At 40.2% G+C, this 25,715-nt stretch overlaps 1 protein-coding gene across 2 annotated transcripts in view; it reads left to right on the top strand.

Moving 5' to 3' along the window:
• Positions 1-25,715, top strand: part of LOC141153639 (venom factor-like) — a 302,324-nt gene that overhangs the window by 124,544 nt on the left and 152,065 nt on the right. The window contains exons 19-24 of one of the 2 annotated variants that reach the window (XM_073638632.1): positions 1,068-1,153; positions 5,023-5,162; positions 5,691-5,897; positions 9,343-9,397; positions 18,754-18,840; positions 24,774-24,977. In XM_073638632.1, the coding sequence (XP_073494733.1) occupies positions 1,068-1,153; positions 5,023-5,162; positions 5,691-5,897; positions 9,343-9,397; positions 18,754-18,840; positions 24,774-24,977 (779 nt within the window). The remainder of the gene's footprint in view (positions 1-1,067; positions 1,154-5,022; positions 5,163-5,690; positions 5,898-9,342; positions 9,398-18,753; positions 18,841-24,773; positions 24,978-25,715) is intronic. The other variant, XM_073638641.1, reaches the window with a different exon arrangement.

Here is a 25,715-nt window from a genome sequence, read left to right on the forward strand (position 1 = left end):
TGTTGTTAATATCATGTTTTAAACAAATCTGCTTAGCATTTGATACTTCCTGGTATTTGGATTTGGTTTGATAAAACTTTATTGATACAGTCATATGCGGATTACATGCGTTTTTGATGTGTTTCCGCTACATAAACACACTAAACACGTGTGTTTTTACCTATGGATTTTCCTTATCTAATGTAAGTCTATGGGTAAAATCTGCACAGAAAACTCAACATACCTGCAAGAGAAGTTGACATGTTGCGGATTTGAATCACGCACCGCAGGTCAGTTTACGCTGAGTAAAAAAAAAGCACAGTGGGCAGGAGATTTCTATAAATCCCATCCACTTTGCTGGAACTGTAAGACGCTGCTCTTTGAATGCAGCGAAATTATACAGCATCAAAAAATCATGAAAAACACATTCTGAGCACGCAGCCTAAGGCCCCCTTCACATCCGTGTTTGCAGTACGTGTGGCATATGTTTTTTTGACAGATGCCACCCATACTCATTATAACCAATGCAGTTGTGCATATGTCCATGTTTTGACACGGACCGTGTGACTGTGTGAACCATACGGAGACATGTCCGTTTCTTTCCGGCAGCACAGATGACGAGGGCCAATACAAGTCTGTGTGCCACCCGTGTTTTACATTGCAAAGTATAGGAGAAGCTTTGTAATTTCATTCTTTTTTTTTCATCCATACCGGAAAAACACTGATGGCACACTGATCCAAAACACTGATGACACCAGTACTGTTTTTTACGGTACCGGTTTCATATGGACATGTGACGGAGGTCTAAAAGCATTTTTTCAAATTTGCGGCATGAAAATAATTTCAGTGTTTTTCGCTCATTCAAATGAATGGGAGAAAAAAATGCATCAATAACACAGCAAAAACGCCCACACATTTGCGTAAAAAACATTTATTTTACACTGCATCTTTCCTGATAACATTCTGGTTTATGTTGCAGAAAAATCTGCTGCAAACACTCAACGTGTGCAAATAACTTTAGTCATGAATATTTAGTCCATTTTAAGTTATTTTCCAGCTCTTTCATCATGTTTCTGTTTAATTTTTAGCACTGTTACTGAGCCTTTAGCTCTCACCTTACCAGATTCTATCACAACCTGGATAATCCAAGCAATTAGCATTAAAAAAGACAAAGGTAAGATGAAGTAGGACTAAATATTATTAAAATTACCAATATTGTGCTTAGAATACTGAATGTAAGGTAAAAAAGGCTCTTCTAGGAGAGCAGGAGGCAGCAATGTGCCTTAAACAGGACTGTTTTTGTTCCTGTTCCACTCTATTTGGAAGACATGGCGTCCTCTTCCTTGTATGTAAATGTAGTCTGTTTTAGCCGACTGGGCATGGTCCTCAACTCTTTTCTGCAGGAGTCTTCTTGAAGACCACACCCAGTTGTCTAAAAAGACGGGATCTACCTAGAGGGAAGAGGGGGGCCATATCTCAGGAATGGAGAGGCACAAGAACAAAATGTAAACCATGTGAGATTTAATGGAATAGTGGCATTTACATCAGTTCAAAATTCCACATATATGACAAGTGGCAGGACACCTGTTAATTGTATCCTAGGGAATAAGATAAGTGGCAACTGGAATCTTAGCAGAAGTAACTGACGGTTCTTTTAGGCCTCATTCAGACTTCTGTGATTTTTCTCAAACATAAAAACACGGATGTTCATCAGTGTTTTGGATCTGAGTTTCATCAGTGATCAGTGTGTCAGTTGTTAGCATCAGTGTTTCATCAGTAATTTTCACTGACAAATAAAATAAAGAAATTACAAACCTTCTGCTATTTATTGCAATGTTAATCACGGACAGAACATGGACGACACACTGATACCATCAGTGTGTTGTCTGTGATTTTCATGAACCTTTGAAAATGTATGGGTCATTTTGATCTATGTCTAAGATCAAAATCAGATGTATTCTCATGAATATGTCAACAACTCCACTGACTATAATGGGTACATGGATAGAACACATATGAAATTTTATGGACTTCTGAATGAGTCCTAAGACTTCTTTTACACACTAAGCTATGCCCACCTGCAGGGGCAAATGAGTTTGCAGATGACACCTTCAACTCATGCATTTTTTGGTGGCTGTAGTTGGGAGTGGCTGTTGGCTGTCCTATGTGGGTTGCCAGTAGAGCCAAGACAAGGGATTTTGCTGCCCTATGCAGATGGCACTACCCCATTCAGCGAAGGAATGTGTCAGAGAGTATGGTAACAGAACCCCTAATGCATCCCTAATAGATAAGTCAGGTGAAAAGTTCTTATGACCACGTCAACTAGACTCGTTCCTATTTCACCAACAAATACCAGCAAAAGTGAAAAAAAGTGGTGTACTTTAAGAATGTGGCGTGACAGAGAGTGCAATTTCAGAGTTAGATATAGGAATTACACATTGTTTGAGGACCATTTACCCAATACCAGGGACAAGTAGCGATGTTCATGATGATGTGATGATGATTATATTGATATGTGTATGTAGTGATGGTGGTTCTGGTGATGTATTCATTACCAGAAGCATCATCAGTACACGAATACGTCATCAGAACCACCATCTTCACATCATGACTACAAGAACAAAGCTTAGCACAGCGATTAATTGCAATGTCAGGTCAGACCCATTTATAATTGTATCGTATTAACCTACAACTTCTAGTATGTCCTTGAGGCCACGTTCACACGTTCAGTATTTGGTCAGTATTTTACATCAGTATTTGTAAGCGAAAATGTGGAGTGGAACAATCAGAGGAAAAGTATAATAGAAACACATCACCAGTTTTGCATTTTTCACCCACTCCTAGTTTTGGCTTACAAATACTGATGTAAAATACTGGCCAAATACTGAACATGTGAATGAGGCATAACAATGGTAAGCAGATACTGGAAATTTTTGCTACCAGGTATCATCAGATTTTGGACCATATAGGAACCAAAGTGCTAATTAGATGCAGTCCGAATCACAAATCAACATTTACATCTATATCTTCATACTGTCTGCCTGTCTGCCATGCTATCCCCTCTCCATACTGTTCCCCTTCTTTACACTATGCCCTCTACCACACTGTTCTCCAAATTGTGCCCTTCTTCACACTACCCGCACACAGTACGGTGTCCACCACAGACCCCCATACGTAGTATATTGTCCACCATAATCCCACATATACAATATGATGTACACCACAGCATCCATATAGAATAGTCCTCACAGCCCCCATACAGTATGATATCCACCATAGGTCCCCTGTGTACAGTATAATGTCCACCACAGCTCCCCAAAAATAGTATGATGTCCACAACAATCCCCTACATACAGTATGATATCCCTCCCAGCCCTCTATACACAGTATAATGTCCTCCACAGCCCCTCATTTAATATGGTCTGCATAGCCACCACAGCTCCCCATACAATATAATATTCCTTATTGCCACTATACAGTATGATAGCCTCCCTAACCCCCATACAGTATGTTGGCCCCTACAGCCACTTATGCACAGTATAATGTCTTCCACAATAGTTCATACAGTATGATAACACCCACAGCCTCCCACACTATATGATGGTGCTCACAGTCCCACATACACAGTTTAATATCCACCATAGCTCCTTATATACAGTGTGATGTCCCCCATAAACCACCATACAGTATGATGGCCTCCGCAGCCTAACGGCCGTCACTGGGCAGATTGCTGGTGTCCCCCCAGGTAGGCAAGAGGCAGCTCTCTAGGAGGGTGCCTACCTTTGCCTACCCCTCATCCTTCCTCTAGTTTCAGGCTTGTAGTGGGCCTTTTCAAGTGGAGTGATTTAGAGACAGATCTAATCCTCTATTTTGCACTCATTAAAGAAGCACTCCTCCCATCAAAGTTTTTATCCTTTTAATATATTGCAATCATCATATTATATAGCACTGTGTACTTACAATTGCTCATTTTGCCTTTCTACCCAGCTAATTCTTCTCTTTTCTCAGCTCTATGTAGAAACAGGAAGTCTCTTGTCTCTGCAAATATCATTCCTCTCTCAACTCCTGACCCAGCTGCTCCCTCATCCCTCTTGCCATAGACTTTTGCAGTGACTCATGACTTGTGCAGACAAAATAGACCTCCTGTTTCTACATAAAGCTTAGAAGGATTTAGCTAGTCAGTTTTTAATCACATGATGTCATAGACCTAATGGAAAAGAAAAGAATTAACTGGGTGGAAAGGCAAAATGAGCAATTGTAAGGACACAGTGCTATATAATATGATGATTGCAATATATTGAGAGGATAACAATTTTGATGAGTTTCTTTAAATGTATCCTTGATTTGCTACTGAGGAAACAGAAGATTCAGTATGCTTTATCCTAGGTCCATGTGAACTCATTTGATTGCGCTTTCTGCCTGGTCAGCCCTTTCCATTTTTTTAATGCCATCCCTATCTCCCCTTTGGGTGTCAAATAATTATATTTGAGCAGGCTTCACTGCCTCCATTCATTTTGGGACTGCCAGAGAAATCCGAGTACAGCGCTCTAGCAGTCCCATAGAGAAAGAATGGAGCAACAGTCGATCAGGCCCACCACTGCTTTATTCTAAAAGGGATAAAGCGACCCCGTTTTGGCAGGGGGTGGGTGTGTACCAGGTGATAACTTCTTACCATTGGAATATCACTTCAAGTAATAGCATATGTGCTAAGCTTGCACATGAGAAAGAGCTTCCTCTGGTTAAGCATACAATATCTGGCCATTGATTCTCTTGTAGGTTTCTGCCAAGAACGGAGAAATATGCTTGAATTAAACTGGCTGCTCCCAGAAGAACAAGCGATGTGTTTTCTAAATAGTGCTTTATCATTTGGTCTAAAAAATGCTCGTAACAGATTCACAGCTCTTATACCCACCACTAAAAATTACATATACCATATAATGTATGTTTACCTAATAGACTGGGGTGACACAATATATTGTATATACTGTATAACACAATATGCTGAAATCAAAAGTGACTAACAATTGGAATACGTTTTTTCAGGGATTTGTGTGTCAGAACCATATGAATTGACCACTTATAAAGAATTCTTCATTGATCTGAGAATGCCATACAGTGTTATAAAAAACGAACAAGTACAGATAAGAGCAGTAATTCACAACTACCATTCAGATCAAGCTACGGTTTGTTTTCCAGCTCTATATTCTCCAATCCTGTTATATATGACATGTTGATATATTTTCTCTTATTTGTTTTGTCAATCATCTGATATGCATCTAAGTGCAAAAATAGAAGCTCCAATGAGTATGAGTCTTTATTGGGTGTAGAGGGGTGTCATGTTGGCTGCATGAAAGAAAAAGTGTACAGTATATCTAGTTATGTAAATTTAGAATGCCATGCGCTCCATTTAAGTAAATTTGGTGAAGTTGGCGCCATGACATAATTATGCATCGCATCACAATGTTCAAAAGTGTCTCCAACATTGTTTTAAAAAGTGGTGTTAAAAGTGTAGAAATATAAAGTATTCTAACTCCCAGAGTGTATGCGATAGAAAAGTATAAAAATCAATATTATGAGATTTAAAAAAGGATCAAAATCATTCAATCTTACAATCGTGAGAATCATTGTTTTGGCCCCAAATTTTAGAATTTAGCTTATTTTTTACTTCTATTACTTATCATTTATTTTGCTTTATTTTTTTCTTTTACCAGGTCAGAGTGAAATTCCTTTATAATGAGAATTTATGCAGTTTGGCTACTAAATCCAAAGGTTATCAGGAAACAGTTAAAGTACCTCCGAAATCATCCAAGGTGGTGTACTTTGTTGTAATCCCACTTGAAGCAACAGAAGTCTACATAGATGTTTCTGCTTCTGGCAGCGGCCTATCAGATAGAGTGAGAAAGAAGCTCCATGTGTTGGTATGTACATAGGTATTTTTATAACCAAAATGAAATTCAATTTCACTATTAAAAAGTAGTAAATATGTTGCTGAATTAGAACTTTGCAAAGACAAGGGGCTGGTGAAATAGTTGTCATAGAGGGAAAAAATAATGAAAAAAAAGTCCTGCCCGTCTAAGTGCAAATAATAGTGCGCTAAAAGATTGCTCAGAGAAGAGCGACCAGAATGGTGACTGGTCTGCAAACCATGTCCTATGAGGAACGGTTGCAGGATTTGGGAATGTTTAGCTTGCAAAAAAGAAGACTGAGAGGAGACTTAATAGCTGTCTACAAATATGTCAAGGGCTGTCACATTGTAGAAGGATCATCTTTATTCTCATTTGCACAAGGAAAGACTAGAAGCAATGGGATGAAACTAAATGGGAGGAGACACAGATTAGATATTAGAAAAAACTTTTTGACAGTTAGGGTGATTAATGAGTGGAACAGGCTGCCACGAGAGGTGGTGAGTTCCCCTTCAATGGACGTCTTCAAACAGAGGCTGGACAGACATCTGTCTGAGATGATCTAGTGAATCCTGCTTTGAGCAGGGGGTTGGACCAGATGACCCAGGAGGTCCCTTCCAACTCTACCATTCTATGATTCTATGATTCTATGAATTGACCGATACCATGCTGAACGTCCGGGACCAAGGGTAGGGGTTACTTATTTTATCTTGTGCCTTAAAATATTTCCTTCTCGTCCCCTGTAGAAACTAGACTAGGGCATAAATAGTTGCACTACTTGACATTAAACTTAACTTTATTAATGATGTATCTAAAATACTAAGGTCCGAATAATCATTTGTATTTTATAACAATCATTTTTTTTGCTTTTTCTTTTTGCACCCGGGGATTTTGTGTCAAATTCATCAAACTGGCACCTCTTTTAAGTCAAAAGTTACACAATCTTTTCAATAAGCTATAATATATCCAAAAGAGAAGTTAGACAGATATTGTACTTGAATGCAAGGAAATTAAAAGGCTAATATTAAAACCATTTTTACTCCAGAAAAAAAGGTGCAAAGTAATGATGAATCTGCTTCCACTTGTTTACTTACAGATTTCTAAGGAATAAAGGAAAATCATGCAAATTCTTATTTGCTAGAATTCTGGGGAAAATGTACCAAAAGTAGTTGATTGTAAGAGTATAAAGTAGAATCATAGAATCATAGAATGGTAGAGTTGGAGGGGACCTCCTGGGTCATCTGGTCCAACCCCCTGCTCAAAGCAGGATTCACTAGATCATCTCAGACAGATGTCTGTCCAGCCTCTGTTTGAAGACGTCCATTGAAGGGGAACTCACCACCTCTCGTGGCAGCCTGTTCCACTCATTAATCACCCTAACTGTCAAAAAGTTTTTTCTAATATCTAATCTGTGTCTCCTCCCATTTAGTTTCATCCCATTGCTTCTAGTCTTTCCTTGTGCAAATGAGAATAAAGATGATCCTTCTACAATGTGACAGCCCTTGACATATTTGTAGACCGCTATTAAGTCTCCTCTCAGTCTTCTTTTTTGCAAGCTAAACATTCCCAAATCCTGCAACCGTTCCTCATAGGACATGGTTTGCAGACCAGTCACCATTCTGGTCGCTCTTCTCTGAACTTGCTCCAGTTTGTCTATGTCTTTTTTAAAATGTGGTGCCCAAAACTGGACACAGTATTCCAGATGAGGTCTGACCAAAGAGGAGTAAAGACCGATAATGACTTCACGTGATCTAGACTGTATGCTTCTGTTAATACATCCCAGAATTGTATTTGCCTTTTTTGCTGCTGCATCACACTGTTGACTCATGTTCAGTCTATGATCTATTAGTATACCTAAGTCTTTTTCACATGTACTGTTGCTTAGTCCTATTCCTCCCATTCTGTATATGCTTTTTTCATTTTTATTGCCCAGATGTAGTACTTTGCATTTTTCCCTGTTAAAAACCATTCTGTTGGTTGCTGCCCACTGCTCCAGTTTATTTAGGTCTTTTTGAATCCTCTCTCTCTCTCTTCTCTAGTATTAGCTATCCCTCCTAGCTTTGTGTCATCAGCAAATTTAATCAGTTTACCCTCAATTCCTTCATCTAAATCATTGATAAAGATGTTGAACAATACAGGTCCCAGGACGGAGCCCTGTGGTACCCCACTTGAGACATTCATCCAGCTGGATGTGAAGCCATTTACAACCACCCTTTGAGTCCGATCACTAAGCCAGTTATGAATCCACCTAACAGTTGCCTGGTCCATTGCATACTTGGTCATTTTTTCAATAAGGATGGTGTGAGATACTTTGTCAAATGCTTTGCTGAAGTCAAGATATACTATATCCACAGCATTTCCCTGATCCACCCAGTCAGTGATTCTGTCATAGAAGGAAATTAAGTTAGTCTGACATGACTTGTTAGTTACAAACCCATGTTGACTCTGGTTAATCACTTCATTCTTATCCATGTACTTACATACATGTTGTTTAATAATTTGTTCAAAGATCTTTCCTGGTATAGAAGTCAGACTCACCGGCCTATAGTTCCCTGGGTCCACCTTCTTCCCCTTTTTGAAGATAGGAACAACATTTGCTCTTCTCCAGTCTTCTGGGACTTCTCCTGTTCTCCAAGAATTTTCAAAGATTATGGAGAGTGGTTCTAAAATTTCTTCTGCAATCTCCTTCAGTACTCTGGGGTGTAATTCATCTGGACCTGGAGACTTGAACTCATTTATGTTAGCTAAATATTCCCTCACAATCTTTCTGTTTACAGATAACTTGGATTCCTCTATTCCTTTAAAAGGACAGTGAAGATCAGTTGATGTTACATTTTCTTTCTGAGAGAAAACAGATGCAAAATAGGAATTAAAAAGTTCGGCCTTCTCAACATCCTCTCTTACCATTTCTCCATTTTCATCCTGTAAAAATCCTATAGCATCTTTGACTTTTCTTTTACTTTTGACATACCCCCAAAATCCTTTTTTATTGCTTTTGACATCTCTTGCAAGCCTTAATTCATTGTCAGCTTTAGCTAACCTGATACGTGCCCTGCAGGATAGGCAAATGCCATGTAAGCGTGATTGATTGGATTTAATTAGTGTGACCCGAACAACTTAAAAGAATGATGTTGACAGAGTTCTGTCGACTACCATCTGCCCTAAAGTTTTTCCATACAGTACTGCTCTCCACCTGCCACCATGACAGAGCAAGATCATCTTGATAGCATATCCTTGAAACTGAACTCAAAATCATAAAAAATGTAATTAAAAAAAATATGTAGCTGAACTTATAGTGCCACAATGGTTGTTAATCTGTGATTGTTGGTCTGCTATCCAACAAAAACTGAGCCAATGGTGTAAAAGATCAAATGTACTGGCATAGTATATATTCATTTATATATATATTTTTTAAATTGTGAATACTTTGAGTTTTCTTCTTTTTTCTTTTGTATTTCAGCCAGAAGGAAAACTTGTGAGGAAACAAGCTTTCAGTGAAACTATAAACCCCAAAGGTTAGATTCTTATAATGAAAATATCTTGATCCTTATTCCTTGTCTAAAATAATCAAATAGTATGGATAGATGTTAATTATTAGATCAGTGGGAATCCAACCACTGAGACCACCATCAATCATTAGACTCCAGTTTGCAATGTGGCGTGAACAGGCTTGGACTGGCCCACAGTAGAATCCTCCAGTGGTGGGCCACTACACTCTTATATGAGCATTACTTGGCACAGTATACTTGACTCACTATGTACAGACAAAGGCAGCATCTAATTCATTTAACAATCTACCCAGTTCATTTTTATATACATTTGTGATTGATGATAATGTCACATTTGCATGAAGCTGAAAAGTGGGGCCCTGGAGTTGGTTACTGGTGGGCCCTTGGCACCCTAGTCCGACACTGCTTGTGTCTTCTGTATTCGGCGGCTGTGTCCCGGTCTTCAGTCTTCTATCAGGTAGTTTGTTGTGTAGGACATACACTATTTTAGTGCCCGGCCCCCACCACAGAGAGATTGGCCCCCATAACCCTTGTAATGTAACTTGGGACAGGAGCTGACATTATGATACCACAATGGGTGGAGATATATGTGGTCTGCCGTCTGTAAATGGCGCCCCCATAATTCCTGGTTCTACTTGAGGAATATTGAGGGTAGTAATGATCACTCCCATCATTGTAACTGTGTAAAAAAAAAGTCAAGACAAAAAACCTCACATGACACTTTTATTTTCTTTCTTTTTCTTCTTTATTGGAATAGCAATAAGCAACATTGTAATAAAAATATTACTGGCCCTTTAAGAAATTAAACTATGATCACAATAACTCTCAGGTCAGACCCCATAGAGACCACAGAACTAGCTGTGGGCATTGAGGACCGGCTGAGATCCAATGGACCCAAAATCCAGAGGAAGGCAAAGAAACCCCCCGGAGACTTTTGCCTCAGGGAGGGAAAAAATTCCTTCCTGACCCCAGTTGTGGCGATCGGATATTTCCCTGGATCACGTCTGTCCTGCTGCATATTGCTGTATATCTGCAAGTATTATAAGCTCAGGAGAGCCGACCCTGGGAAGGAAAAGACAAATACACCCTGCTCAAGAGGAGCTTACAGTCTAATATACAATATACAGACTGCTTCTGAGAGCATACAGAATAATGCACACCCTGTCCTAGGAGCTTACAGTCTAATATATAATATACAGGCTGCTCCTGAGGGCATGCAGAATAATGCACACCCGGTCCTATGAGCTTACAATCTAATATATAATATACAGGCTGCTCCTGAGGGCATACAGAATAATGTACACCCTGTCCTAGGAGCTTACAGTATAATATACAGTATACAAACTGCTCCTGAGGGCATGCAGAATAATGTACACCCTGTCCTAGGAGCTTACATTCAAATATACAATATACAGACTGCTCCTGAGAGCATACAGAATAATGTACACCCTGTCCTAGGACCTTACAATCTAATATACAGGCTGCTCCTGAGGGAATGCAGAATAATGTACACCCTGTTCTAGGAGCTTACAATCTAATATACAATATACAGACTGCTCCTGAGGGCATGCAGAATAATGTACACCCTGTCCTAGGAGCTTACAATCTAATATATAATATACAGGCTGCTCCTGAGGGCATACAGAATAATGCACACCCTGTCCTAGGAGCTTACAATCTAATATACAATATACAGACTGCTCCTGAGGGCATGCAGAATAATGTACACCCTGTCCTAGAAGCTTACAATCTAATATACAATATACAGACTGCTCCTGAGGGCATGCAGAATAATGTACACCCTGTCCTAGGAGCTTACAGTCTAATATACAATATACTGGCTGCTCCTGAGAGCATACAGAATAATGCACACCCTGTCCTAGGAGCTTACAATCTAATATACAATATACAGGCTGCTCCTGAGGGCATACAGAATAATGTACACCCTGTCCTAGGAGCTTACAGTATAATATACAGTATACAGACTGCTCCTGAGGGCATGCAGAATAATGTACACCCTGTCCTAGGAGCTTACAGTATAATATACAGTATACAGACTGCTCCTGAGAGCATACAGAATAATGTACACCCTGTCCTAGGAGCTTACAATCTAATATACAGACTGCTCCTGAGGGTGTGCAGAATAATGTACACCCTGTTCTAGGAGCTTACAATCTAATATACAATATACAGACTGCTCCTGAGGGCATACAGAATAATGTACACCCTGTCCTAGTAGCTTACAATCTAATATACAATATACAGGCTGCCCCTGAGAGCATGTAGAATAATGCACACCCTGTCCTAGGAGCTTACAATCTAATATACAGTATACAGACTGCTCCTGAGGGCATGCAGAATAATGTACACCCTGTTCTAGGAGCTTACAATCTAATATATAATATACAGGCTGCTCCTGAGGGCATGCAGAATAATGCACACCCGGTCCTATGAGCTTACAATCTAATATACAGTATAAAGACTGCTCCTGAGGGCATGCAGAATAATGTACACCCTGTTCTAGGAGCTTACAATCTAATATACAATATACAGACTGCTCCTGAGGGCATGCAGAATAATGCACACCCTGTGCTAGGAGCTTACAATCTAATATACAATATACAGACTGCTCCTGAGGGCATACAGAATAATGCACACCCTGTCCTAGGAGCTTACAGCCTAATATACAATATACAGGCTGCTCCTGAGGGCATGCAGAATAATGTACACCCTGTCCTAGGAGCTTACAATCTAATATATAATATACAGGCTGCTCCTGAGGGCATGCAGAATAATGTACACCCTGTTCTAGGAGCTTACAATCTAATATACAGTATACAGACTGCTCCTGAGGGCATGCAGAATAATGTACACCCTGTCCTAGGAGCTTACAATCTAATATACAATATACAGACTGCTGCTGAGGGCATACAGAATAATGCACACCCTGTCCTAGGAGCTTACAGCCTAATATACAATATACAGACTGCTCCTGAGGGCATGCAGAATAATGTACACCCTGTCTTAGGAGCTTACAATCTAATATATAATATACAGACTGCTCCTGAGGGCATGCAGAATAATGCACACCCTGTTCTAGGAGCTTACAATCTAATATATAATATACAGACTGCTCCTGAGGGCATGCAGAATAATGTACACCCTGTCGTAGGAGCTTACAATCTAATATACAATATACAGACTGCTCCTGAGGGCATGCAGAATAATGTACACCCTGTTCTAGGAGCTTACAATCTAATATACAATATACAGACTGCTCCTGAGGGCATACAGAATAATGCACACCCTGTCCTAGGAGCTTACAATCTAATATATAATATACAGACTGCTCCTGAGGGCATGCAGAATAATGTACACCCTGTTCTAGGAGCTTACAATCTAATATACAATATACAGACTGCTCCTGAGGGCATGCAGAATAATGTACACCCTGTCCTAGGAGCTTACAATCTAATATACAATATACAGACTGCTCCTGAGGGCATACAGAATAATGCACACCCTGTCCTAGGAGCTTACAATCTAATATATAATATACAGGCTGCTCCTGAGGGCATACAGAATAATGCACACCCTGTCCTAGGAGCTTACAATCTAATATATAATATACAGACTGCTCCTGAGGGCATGCAGAATAATGTACACCCTTTCCTAGGAGCTTACTATCTAATATACAATATACAGACTGCTCCTGAGGGCATGCAGAATAATGTACACCCTTTCCTAGGAGCTTACTATCTAATATACAATATACAGACTGCTCCCGAGGGCATGCAGAATAATGTACACCCTGTCCTAGGAGCTTACAATCTAATATATAATATACAGACTACTCCTGAGGGCATGCAGAATAATGCGCACCCTGTCCTAGGAGCTTACAATCTAATATATAATATACAGACTGCTCCTGAGGGCATGCAGAATAATGCACACCCTGTCCTAGAAGCTTACAATCTAATATATAATATACAGGCTGCTCCTGAGGGCATACAGAATAATGCACACCCTGTCCTAGGAGCTTACAATCTAATATACAACATGCAGGCTGCTCCTGAGGGCATGCAGAATAATGCACACCCTGTCCTAGGAGCTTACAATCTAATATATAATATACAGGCTGCTCCTGAGAGCATACAGAATAATCTACACCTTGTCCTAGGAGCTTACAATCTAATATATAATATACAGACTACTCCTGAGGGCATGCAGAATAATGCGCACCCTGTCCTAGGAGCTTACAATCTAATATATAATATACAGACTGCTCCTGAGGGCATGCAGAATAATGCACACCCTGTCCTAGGAGCTTACAATCTAATATATAATATACAGACTGCTCCTGAGGGCATACAGAATAATGCACACCCTGTCCTAGGAGCTTACAATCTAATATACAACATGCAGGCTGCTCCTGAGGGCATGCAGAATAATGCACACCCTGTCCTAGGAGCTTACAATCTAATATATAATATACAGGCTGCTCCTGAGAGCATACAGAATAATCTACACCTTGTCCTAGGAGCTTACAATCTAATATACAATATACAGACTGCTCTTGAGGGCATGCAGAATAATGTACACCCTGTCCTAGGAGCTTACAATCTAATATACAGTATACAGACTGCTCCTGAGAGCATGCAGAATAATGCACACCCTGTCCTAGGAGCTTACAATCTAATATACAATACACAGACTGCTCCTGAGGGCATGCAGAATAATGCACACCCTGTCCTAGGAGCTTACAATCTAATATACAATACACAGACTGCTCCTTAGGGTATATAGAATAATGCACACCCTGTCCTAGGAGCTTACAATCAAATATATAATATCCGAATGTAGCTTACCGGGAGGAGGTTGCGGTAGAGCGAGGTCACAGGAGGCAGTGTCGCTGTTTTGGAGGCACCGGTGAGCAGTGTCCCTTTCCCATTGATTGCCCTGCAGTGGACTCTGGGAAAATGGACGCTGGAGGAGGCGCATGCGTCTCTCGAGATCTCAATATGTGCATGCACCCCCTCCAGTGTCCATTTTCCCAAAACCCACTGCAGTGCAATCAATAGGAAAGGGGACTCTGCTCACTGGCGCCGACATCTTATGAGAGCCCAGGGCCCGCAGCATCGCCCCACTCCTGCCGCCACCTGTCCCCTGAATCAGTGGCCCTGCCTCCTGTGACCCTCCTGTGGTCCCCCCGGTAACCTACCATTAAACGGACTATAAGAGGCACCATAAAAAATTATTTTCCACCTCAAAATTTGGGGTGTGCCTTATGGTCCAGTGCGTCTTATAGTCCGCAAAATATGGTAATGGCAATGCAAGTCTATGGGTCCGTGAAAAAATTGGACCACACTTTGATGACATCCGAGTGTGGTCCGATTTTCACAGACTGACAGAAGGGAGAAGGTGAGAAACCCTTTTTTTCTCATCTCCATGTCCAAGAAAAACTGATGCTACTCTGATCAAAGTCTGATCAGAGTCTGTAACTCTATTACGCCAGTTGCCGTTTCTTCAAAACTGCTCATGATATCTTGTGGTTCCAGTTCTGGTCCTCTGGTCAAGCTACGACTTTCTCCGTTGTTTCTGCTCTTCCATCCTCCTGCGCCACCGTCATCTGTCCGTGCTTCATTACATGACACTTCATAACACCTATCATTACAAAAAAGAGGATTCAATGATAGGTCCTATTTAAGGAATCATCCTGATACACAAGAGAGAACACGTCACTCAGATGTTTGCTGAGATTTTTTATGGGTAAATGGTGCAGTTCTAACCTTCAGCACAAACTCCCCACAGCTACACAATGTGTGAATGGGGCCTTAGTGTTAAGTGAAGAGCTACCTACATGGTTCAGGATTAGAACTTTATACATTCTGTACCAATTGTGGTGTCATGTGATATCTATGATGTCATGTCCCCTGTGATGTCATAATAACTGCCACTGCTGTGTTATGTATCAAGTTTACCACATCAAGGAAGAATTGAATTAATAAAACAAAATCACAGGCTGCAAATATCCACCAGCCTCATTTTTAATTGAGTCTTGACGCACGTTATAACCTGAACATTTCCACCCTTTTATTCTAATCTGCATCACCTAATGCTCTATGAAATAAAGGAGAATACAGGACGCCATACTGCAATTCCTGATCATGATAAAACGTCAGTTCCAGGTCCCCCCTGATCCAACAAGACCAAGAGCTGAGAATGGAGAACTGGAGCAGTCTGCAATTACATTTATGTTATGAGACGCTATGTTTTGACAACATTAATGGCAGAGCTACCCAAAAATGATGCCAAATGGAGTGGTCTCAACTGACCCACCCCTTTCTATATGCTTTTATTAGAGCACATGGGCGTCATAGAGGGCAAAAACAGCCGATTGCTGAGGGTCTCCAAGACCACTGACAGATGATCAGTTGATCACCAGCAAGTCCTCATTTAGGGAAGGGGTTGTCCAGATTGGTAACCCCTGTTAGGCCGGGCTCACATTACCTTACTAAAGCACACTAACCTGCAGATTTTCCTTGGAATCTGGTCAATGACATTTTTTAAATCATAGAATCATTATAACAATCACAGCACAGGACACATGATCCAGTGATATTTGCTGAGATTTTCAGGTTAATGATGCAGTTCTGAATCCCACTACTAACCCCCCATCTATACAATGTATGAGTGAGGTCATAAGTGAAGAGTTCCCTACCTGGACTTGTTTCCTTCAAGCTGTCAGGCTCTAATGAAACAAGATGGCTCAGGTGTTACACTTTGTACATTCTATATCTATTGTGATGTCATATGAGGTCTATGATGTTTATGTGCTTTGTGATGTCAACCAAACTACCTGTTTAACCCCTTCCAACCCAATGACATACTTTGATTTTCTGAACAGGTTATTTGGATGCAAGGGCACAGACAATGAAGGGACAATAGTAATCATCCAAAACTATTTATTTTTCTACCACCGAAAGGAAATCTAACTATAGGGACATATATATATATATATATATATATATATATAGTACACACCAAAAGTTTGGACACACCTTCTCATTTAAGGATTTTTCTGTATTTTCATGACTATGAAAATTGTACATTCTTGAAGCTCATCAAGAGAATGCCAAGAGTGTACAAAGCAGTCATCAAAGCAAAAGGTGGCTACTTTGAAAAACCTAGAATATAAGACATATTTTCAGTTGTTTCACACTTTTTTTGTTAAGTATATAATTCCACATGTGTTAATTCATAGTTTTTATGCCTTCAGTGTGAATGTACAATTTTCATAGTCATGAAAATACAGAAAAATCTTTAAATGAGAAAGTGCGTCCAAACTTTTGGTCTCTACTGTATGTGTATATATATATATATATATATATATATATATATATATATATATATATATATATATATAGTTATATAGTTGAAAGCAGTTTGCATACACTATATAAAAAGACACATGCATATTTTTCTCAATATCTTCCATGAAATAGAATAAACCTTACCCATTTTAGGTCAATTAGGATTACCATAATTTTTAATATTTGTCAAATGCCAGAATAATGAGAGAGAAAATGTTTTAAGGCATTTCTATTACTTACTGCAAAGTCAAAAGTTTACATACATTGCATTAGTATTTGATACCATTGCCCTTAAACTAAATGACTTGGGTCAAATGTTTGGGATATCCTTCCACAAGCTTCTCACAATAGTTGGTTGGAATTTGGGCCCATTCCTCCTGACAAAACTGGTGTAACTGATCCGGGTTTGTAGGTCGCCTTGCTCGCACCTGCCTTTTCAGGTTTGCCAATAAATTTTCAATAGGATTGAGATTAGGGCTTTGTGATGGCCTCTCCAAAACATTGACTTTGTTATCCTTAAGCCACTTTGTTACCGTTTTGGCAGCATGCTTCAGGTCATTGTCCATTTGGAAGACCCACTTCCGACCAAGCTTTAACTTCCTGGCTGATGTCTTGAGATGTTGCTTAAGTATTGCCACATAATCTTCTTTTCTCATGATGCCATCTATTTTGTGAAGTGCACCAGTCCCTCCTGCAGCAAAGCAACCCCATAACATGATGCTGCCACCCCCGTGTTTCACAGTTGGGATGGTGTTTTAAGGCTTCCAAGCTTCTCCCTTTTTCCTCCAAACGTAACGATGGTCATTATGCCCTAAAGGTTCAATTTTAATTTCATCAGACCATGTCTCCAGGACATGTCTCCAAAAATTAAGGTCTTTGTTCCTGTGTGCATTTGCAAACATTAATCTGGCTTTTTTATGTTTCTTTTGGAGTAATGGCTTCTTCCTGGCAGAGTGGCCTTTCAGTCCATGTTGGTACAGTACTCATTTCATTGTGGATATTGACACAATCTTACCAGCTTCTGCCATCATCTTCACAAGGTCTTTTGCTTTTGGTTGATATGCACATGTCAGACCAAAGCATGTTCATCTCTGGGACACAGAACACATCTCCTTCCTGAGCGCTATGATGGCTGGACAGTCCCATCTTGTTTGTACTTGCGTATAATTGTTTGTACAGATGAACGAGGCACCTTCAGGTATGTTGAAATTGTACCCAAGGATGAGCCAGACTTGTGCAAGTCCACAATTTTCTTCCTGATATCTTGGCTAATTTCTTTAGACTTTCCCATGAAGCTACACAAAGAAGCAGTGTGTTTCAGGTGTGCATCGAAATACATCCACAGGTGTGTCTCTAATTAAATCAGATGTTGCCAAAAAAAGCTTCCAAACACATGACATCATCATATGGGCAGTCCAGAATTGTTTAAAGGCATAGTAATTTTAATGTATGTAAAATTTTGACTTTGCAGTAAGTAATAAAAATGCCTTAAAACATTCATTTTTCTGGCATTTGGCAAATACTAAAAATTATGGTAATCCTAATCACTGATTTCAGCGGGTCACTGAATTTCTTCTGCTGCAGACTGCAAATCACTTCTTGTACTGACGGAACGCCATGCACGTCTAGTCGGAATGTGGCCACCGACACCAGAGAATCCTGACAGCGGGCACTGTGTGTAATTTGAGGATTTACCTGCTGTCACATCTAGTGAGTTCAGACTTTCACACTAAACCTTGACAACCCTTTTAATACCATAAAATTTGATTGATCGTTCATGTTCATTCATTCCTTTATTTAAACTACTAGCCTTGTCCCCTGTTCTAGTGACCAATGGGGATCTAACCAGTGCACACATATGCCACATAGATGTCTTTGTAGACTGTACAATATGGGTCCAGATGTATCCTGCCTATTTGACAATGTGTGAATTGAACCTAATACATTTGAATACATGCCATTTTTAAACGAAAGAATTGTGATTAACAGGAGAACTTCAGCGGATACAGATAAAGAGAGGAGCTTTAGAAGGAATGGTTCCTGACAGCATTGCCACAAACTTCATTAGCATACAAGGTATTACATTGTATTACTGCTAAAGACAATATTTTTTTTCCCTAAGAATGCCAAAGTCAATAAAAATTCTTCAACATCTTGTACTTTTTTGTGCAATATGTATTTTTTTAATAAAAAGGGAGATCAATTAGAAAAGTAATGCAAACATATGTCAAGTTCATTTTTTAATTAGTTTATATGCAATACTATATTATTCTATACCATTAAAAAGAATACTTTTTATTTTCTGCATGTAACATTACAGTAGGCGAAGTGTTCTTCAATCCTCAATGGGGGAAATTTTTCTAGACCAGCACTCATCATCACAAACCTTTTTTTTAATCTAAAATGTATAGGGATCTCTAGAAAGAACTTACAGGTTTATTGTATACCATAGTATATTAAATTCAATCCTAAAACGGTAAGCAGTAACCATTTGAGCTTCCTCTAGTGGTGGTTGAAGGCTGTACATTTTTTGTCTTGTTTTTGTCTGCAGCTCCAGAAAACTAAAGGAAAGCTGTCAGTGGTTTTGACCTTCATAACAGTTTTCACCTCTACATAGGAGTTAAGGAGGCCTTTCTGAATATACAGTATGCATATAAAATCGAATGCCGATAAAAACATTTTGAACTGATGTTTCCTCTGGGAGTATATTCAGCAGGCAAGTGTTCTGCTGTCTTGGTGGCAACCCCTCCCATCTAAGGTTGATTAACAATAGGGTTGAGCGAGTATGTTCTGTCCGAGTACGCTCGGGCCGAGCTCCGAGTATTTATAGCTGCTCGGTGATATGGTTGAATCCCTCCATTGTGCATGATTTGCAACTGTTTGACAGCTTTATTACATGTGAGGAATGTGTAAGAAATAGACATTCCTCCCATGTAATAAAGCTGTCAAACAGTTGCAAATCATGCACACGGGAGCGATTTAACCTTATCACCGAGCAGCTGTAAATACGCGGAGCTCGGCCCGAGCATACTCGCCGAAAGGGTTAATAGAACATACTCGCTCAACACTAATTAACAACTTTTTGCAAGAGACATTAGAGACATCAGCAATCCTAGATGAGATGGGTTGCTGCCCAGGACAATGACTACTGAATAAACACGAAGCAGACACTTGAAGGGAATCTGTCACCAGGATTTTGCCACCTAATCTGAAAGCAGTATAATGTAGAGCTAGATACCCTGATTACAGTGATGTGTCACTTACTGAGCTAGTTGCTATAGTTTTGGTAAAATTGCTGTTTTATCACAAGATTATCAGTAGACGACTAGTAAACCTGCTGCCATGTAGTCCTACAAACATACCTGCACAAAAAAACCTTAAAAAGATATCTTTATTAGATATGTATAGAAAAAGGATGCTACAAAGAACATATCTACTATATAATCGGCTTATCCTGTCTGTCTGTCCGTCCAGGAAATCCCGCGTTGCTGATTGGTCCGGCCGCAGCCAATCAGCGACGCGGGATTTCAGAACAAGATGGCGGCCGTTAGCGGCTCATCTGCCGCATGGAGGTCAGCGTCGATGCAGCAGAAGTACACCGACCGGCGGCCTAGGCGGCACCGCTCCCCGGTCCTCCATTCACACTTGCCGTCGGGAGATCAGCGGTCCTAGCTCGCAGCGGAAGTACCCGCACAGGCAGCGCTGCTCCCCGGTCCTCACTAACACGGTTCACGGTACCAATCAGCGATATTGGCGAGAAATTTAAAACACCGCTGTCCTGATTGGTCGCGGCCGCCACCAATCAGCAGCGAGCGCAGTCCGGCCGCGAATTGGCGCCGGATTTGAAACACGCTTCGCTGATTGGTCGCACCCACCCAGTCGCGACCAATCAGTGATATTGGCGCGAAATTTAAAACACCGCCGGCCGCGACCAATCAGCGACTGGCGCAGCCCGGCCGCGAATTGGCGCCGGATTTGAAACATGCAGGCCACCGTCGGGAGATCAGCGGCGACGCAGCCGGGAGATGACTGGTGCTAGCCGGTCATCTCCCGGCTGGTCGCAGCAGAAGTACCCCGACCGGCGGCCTCGCTCCCCGGTCCTCCCTTCACACTTGCCGCGTGGTCAGCGATGTAGTCACAAGCAGTATTGACAACATGACGTAATTACAAAATTCATTAGGGGCCCCGGGGGGATACATTGGGGGGTTAATTTAAAGTAGTGCACAATCCAATTAAACACTGCTTGGCTGATTAGTCGCGCCCGGTCGGCCGCATACATATTCTAGAATACCCGATGCGTTAGAATCGGGCCACCATCTAGTATACCATAACCATATAAAGGTGCATATACCCTAGGGAGAGTATTCAAAACCATAAGGCTATTGGCAGAAGGAGAGGAAGAAAAGAAATTACCCTAAAATATTATTACTGCGGGGTTTGTCGTCCTAATTCAAATGATGTGGCACCCTTGCTCAACGTAGACTATCCCTATATGGCCCTAATGTGTAACCTCTCTGATCAACCACAACACCCAGACAGTGCAAAATAAGCAATAGCAGCTATATGAATAAACCTATATGTGTAAATGGGACAGCATCAAAAAATGCCAAAGGTGTATATCTAGATATTATCTAAATGGACCATCTACATAAACCATAGCAACCATGATACATGCCCAAGATGAAAGTATTGTCTAAAAAAAGACATATATATGAATACATTTTTCACAATAGATAGTCTGTGACAAAACATCCAAGTATAACAAAAATCCACCATAGGAAGGTACTTAGCTGAATTTCATTTTTCCTCAGGTCCATTCTCCCTTGTTCTGATGCGTTTCTTGCCCCCTAGGATCTTGGGATTCATTAGGGGACTGGCACGCAGTGTTCCACTTTCCTTACAGCCACAGGAGCTTGAGTGCTCATGGATAGCACCTATCCTTTTTGCTTCTTACTAAGTGAATAGTACCCTGATAAACCCCGAGACCCTAAGGGGGAAAACGTGTCGGGGCAATGGATCTAGAGAGAAATGCCATTTAGCTAAGTATGTCGTAGATTTTTGTTATGTTTGGATGTTTTGTGACAGACTGTATTGTGAGCTATTTATTCATATATATATACAGTACAGACCAAAAGTTTGGACACACCTTCTCATTTAAAGATTTTTCTGTATTTTCATGACTATGAAAATTGTACATTCACACTGAAGGCATCAAAACTATGAATTAACACATGTGGAATTATATACTTAACAAAAAAGTGTGAAACAACTGAAAATATGTCTTATATTCTAGGTTCTTCAAAGTAGCCACCTTTTGCTTTGATGACTGCTTTGCACACTCTTGGCATTCTCTTGATGAGCTTCAAAAGGTAGTCACCGGAAATGGTTTTCACTTCACAGGTGTGCCCTGTCAGGTTTAATAAGTGGGATTTCTTGCCTTATAAATGGGGTTGGGACCATCAATTGTGTTGTGCAGAAGTCTGGTGGATACACAGCTGATAGTCCTACTGAATAGACTGTTAGAATTTGTATTATGGCAAGAAAAAAGCAGCTAAGTAAAGAAAAACGAGTGACCATCATTACTTTAAGAAATGAAGGTCAGTCAGTGTGAAAAATTGGGAAAACTTTGAAAGTGTCCCCAAGTGCAGTTGCAAAAACCATCAAGCGCTACAAAGAAACTGACTCACATGAGGACCGCCCCAGGAAAGGAAGACCAAGAGTCACCTCTGCTTCTGAGGATAAGTTTATCCGAGTCACCAGCCTCAAAAATCGCAGGTTAACAGCAGCTCAGATTAGAGACCAGGTCAATGCCACACATTTCTAGCAGCAGACACATCTCTACAACAACTGTTAAGAGGAGACTTTGTGCAGCAGGCCTTCATGGTAAAATAGCTGCTAGGAAACCACTGCTAAGGACAAGCAACAAGCAGAAGAGACTTATTTGGGTAAAGAACACAAGAAATGGACATTAGACCAGTGGAAATCTGTGCTTTGGTCTGATGAGTCCAAATTTGAGATCTTTGGTTCCAACCACTGTGTCTTTGTGCGACGCAGAAAAGGTGAACTGATGGACTCTACATGCCTGGTTCCCACCGTGAAGCATGGAGGAGGAGGTGTGATGGTGTGGGGGTGCTTTACTGGTGACACTGTTGGGGATTTATTCAAAATTGAAGGCATACTGAACCAGCATGGCTACCACAGCATCTTGCAGTGGCATGCTATTCCATCCAGTTTGCGTTTAGTTGGACCATCATTTATTTTTCAACAGGACAATGACCCCAAACACACCTCCAGGCTGTGCAAGGGCTATTTGACCAAGAAGGAGTGTGATGGGGTGCTACGCCAGATGACCTGGCCTCCACAGTCACCAGACCTGAACCCAATCGAGATGGTTTGGGGTGAGCTGGACCGCAGAGTGAAGGCAAAAGGGCCAACAAATGCTAAGCATCTCTGGGAACTCCTTCAAGATTGTTGGAAGACCATTTGCGGTGACTACCTCTTGAAGCTCATCAAGAGAATGCCAAGAGTGTGCAAAGCAGTCATCAAAGCAAAAGGTGGCTACTTTTAAGAACCTAGAATATATCATATTTTCAGTTGTTTCACACATTTTTGTTAAGTATATAATTCCACATGTGTTAATTCATAGTTTTGAAGCCTTCAGTGTGAATGTACAATTTTCATAATCATGAAAATACAGAAAAATCTTTAAATGAGAAGGTGTGTCCAAACTTTTGGTCTGTACTATATATATATATATATATACATATATATATATATATATATATATATATATAATATATATATAATATATATATATGTCTTTTTTGCAGTACAGCAAGAACAAGATGTTGGAGGAACTTTTAACCCCTTCATTACTTATGACGTACAGTTACTTCATATGTCACCTCACTCCCTTTGATGTGGGCTCGCACGCCGAGCCTGCATTTTTCCAGCATGTGATGGCTGATTTATTAAGCCATCATCTGCCTCTAACAGACGCTGGTGGCACGGAGCTTCGCCAGTGGCTGTTAACTTGTTAAAAGCTGCTGTCAATCTCTGACAGCAGCATTTCACACGCGCTGGCAGGGGGGCGCATCATTCTATGCGCCAATCAGTGATCAGTGAGCCTGTGATATGACGTAATATTGCCAGGTCAGTTTTACCATATAATGAACATGGTAAATAAAAAAAGCCAAAACAATTGTGAAATTCCAAATTTTTTGCAATTTCAGCCCATTTGGATTTTTTTTTCCGCACTTTCCAGTGCATCACATGATAAAATGAATGGTGTCATTGAAAATTACAAGTCTTCCTGCAAAAAAAAGCCCTCAAACAGCTATGTCGACTGAAAAATAAATGGCGTCATTCAAAACTATAACTCGTCCCGCAAGATAAAAGCAAGTCCTCGTAGCTATGTCAATAAATTTTTAAAAAAAATATTTCTCTTGATTGAAAAGGAGGAAAAAACAAAAGCCCTAAAGCAAAAAAAATTGCCGGGTCTTGAAAGGATTAAAATGTATTTTCGTTTGTTGCTACGGAGCACATTAGAAGCAAATGACAACATTTTCAATGGCACATAGGAAATTCTAACAAAACTAATGCTACAGAATAAAATGAAACCACCCGATATTTACTAAGGAGATCTTCTAATAAAATATATAGGAGTGTGCAACTCATATTAAACTTTAATGATCATGTTTACATTAACTATACTCTCTCTCTCTCTATATATATAAATATATATTTATATATCCAGTTTTTTAACAAGAGTATATGACCGTCTAAGTAAAGGTGGAGCTTCACTACTACCAGAAGCATAACATAACCCAACATCTCACTAAAATATTTCTTTACCTTTAAACAAGCTGGGTAGTCAACAGCTATCCCACTGCTACCTAACCCAGTGCAGTATGTTGAGTAAATGCCGTTACCATCATTGCCAACAACTTCTTATTTAATATTATGTTAATAAAAATCTATGCTTTATTTACCTATTTTATTTTTTTTAGGAGATATAATGGGGGAGACTTTGTTGGGTGCTTTAGATGACTCCTATCTCGGATCTCTCATATATATTCCGGATGGCTGCCCAGAACAGAACATGGTCAAAACTACGCCAAATGTCATCTTGACTAAGTATTTAGATACCACTAAAAGGTGGAATGCCATTGGAGCTGAAAAGAGAAGCACAGCTGTGAAAAATATTAAAAGAGGTAAAGTATTTAATGGGAATCTGTCAGGATCAACCCTCCAAAGCCATCTCTTTGGGCATTTAGGTCCAATTAAGCTGAATAAAATGATATCTTGATATTTGTGATCCAATGTTTTAGTCCAGAGTAATCCACATTTTTCCTAACATGTAAATGAGCTGTTAAGAACTATGCGCCAGTGTCATGGAAATATTGAGAAATATTGAAAATATTCTTTCTCCCTCTGAAGCCCCTCTCACCCCTCCCTTATCCATCTTTTGTCACAAGAGGAGAGCTGAGAGCTCTGTTTGAATGCAATTAACACACGCCTGAGAAGTGCCCTGTAAACATATGCCTGCCAAAAAGTGCTACAACCTAATTAAAATGCGAGGGTCTTTCTCCCTGGCAGAAGCAGGGGATTATTAGACACAAGCTTGCAATCAATTTACATGTAACTGTTGAAACTTGATTCCCGGGATGTCAAAGGGAGTTTTAGCCAAAACCCCAGTCCAATTGGAGCCGATATGAAATATGGAATAACTGAAGTTCCATAATTCTGATAAAAATTGGACCCATATTTTGAGTGGCAGGGTCAGCTGAGGAACAAGATGCTTATTTTTTCATAGCCGTAAGCCCTCCAGGGAGCTGTGGCGCAAAAGTAACAAAATAGCAAATCACAACTACGCCATGCGTGATCTTTAAATGAAGGTGAATTCATAACGGAAAATATGGCATCCCTTGCAAGCTTCTGCGAGCAACCAG

Source organism: Phyllobates terribilis, unplaced genomic scaffold (assembly GCF_046119375.1).
Source record: "Phyllobates terribilis strain yellow unplaced genomic scaffold, ASM4611937v1 Scaffold_1__5_contigs__length_1240528914, whole genome shotgun sequence".
In the NCBI taxonomy this organism is placed as follows: Eukaryota; Metazoa; Chordata; class Amphibia; order Anura; family Dendrobatidae; genus Phyllobates; species Phyllobates terribilis.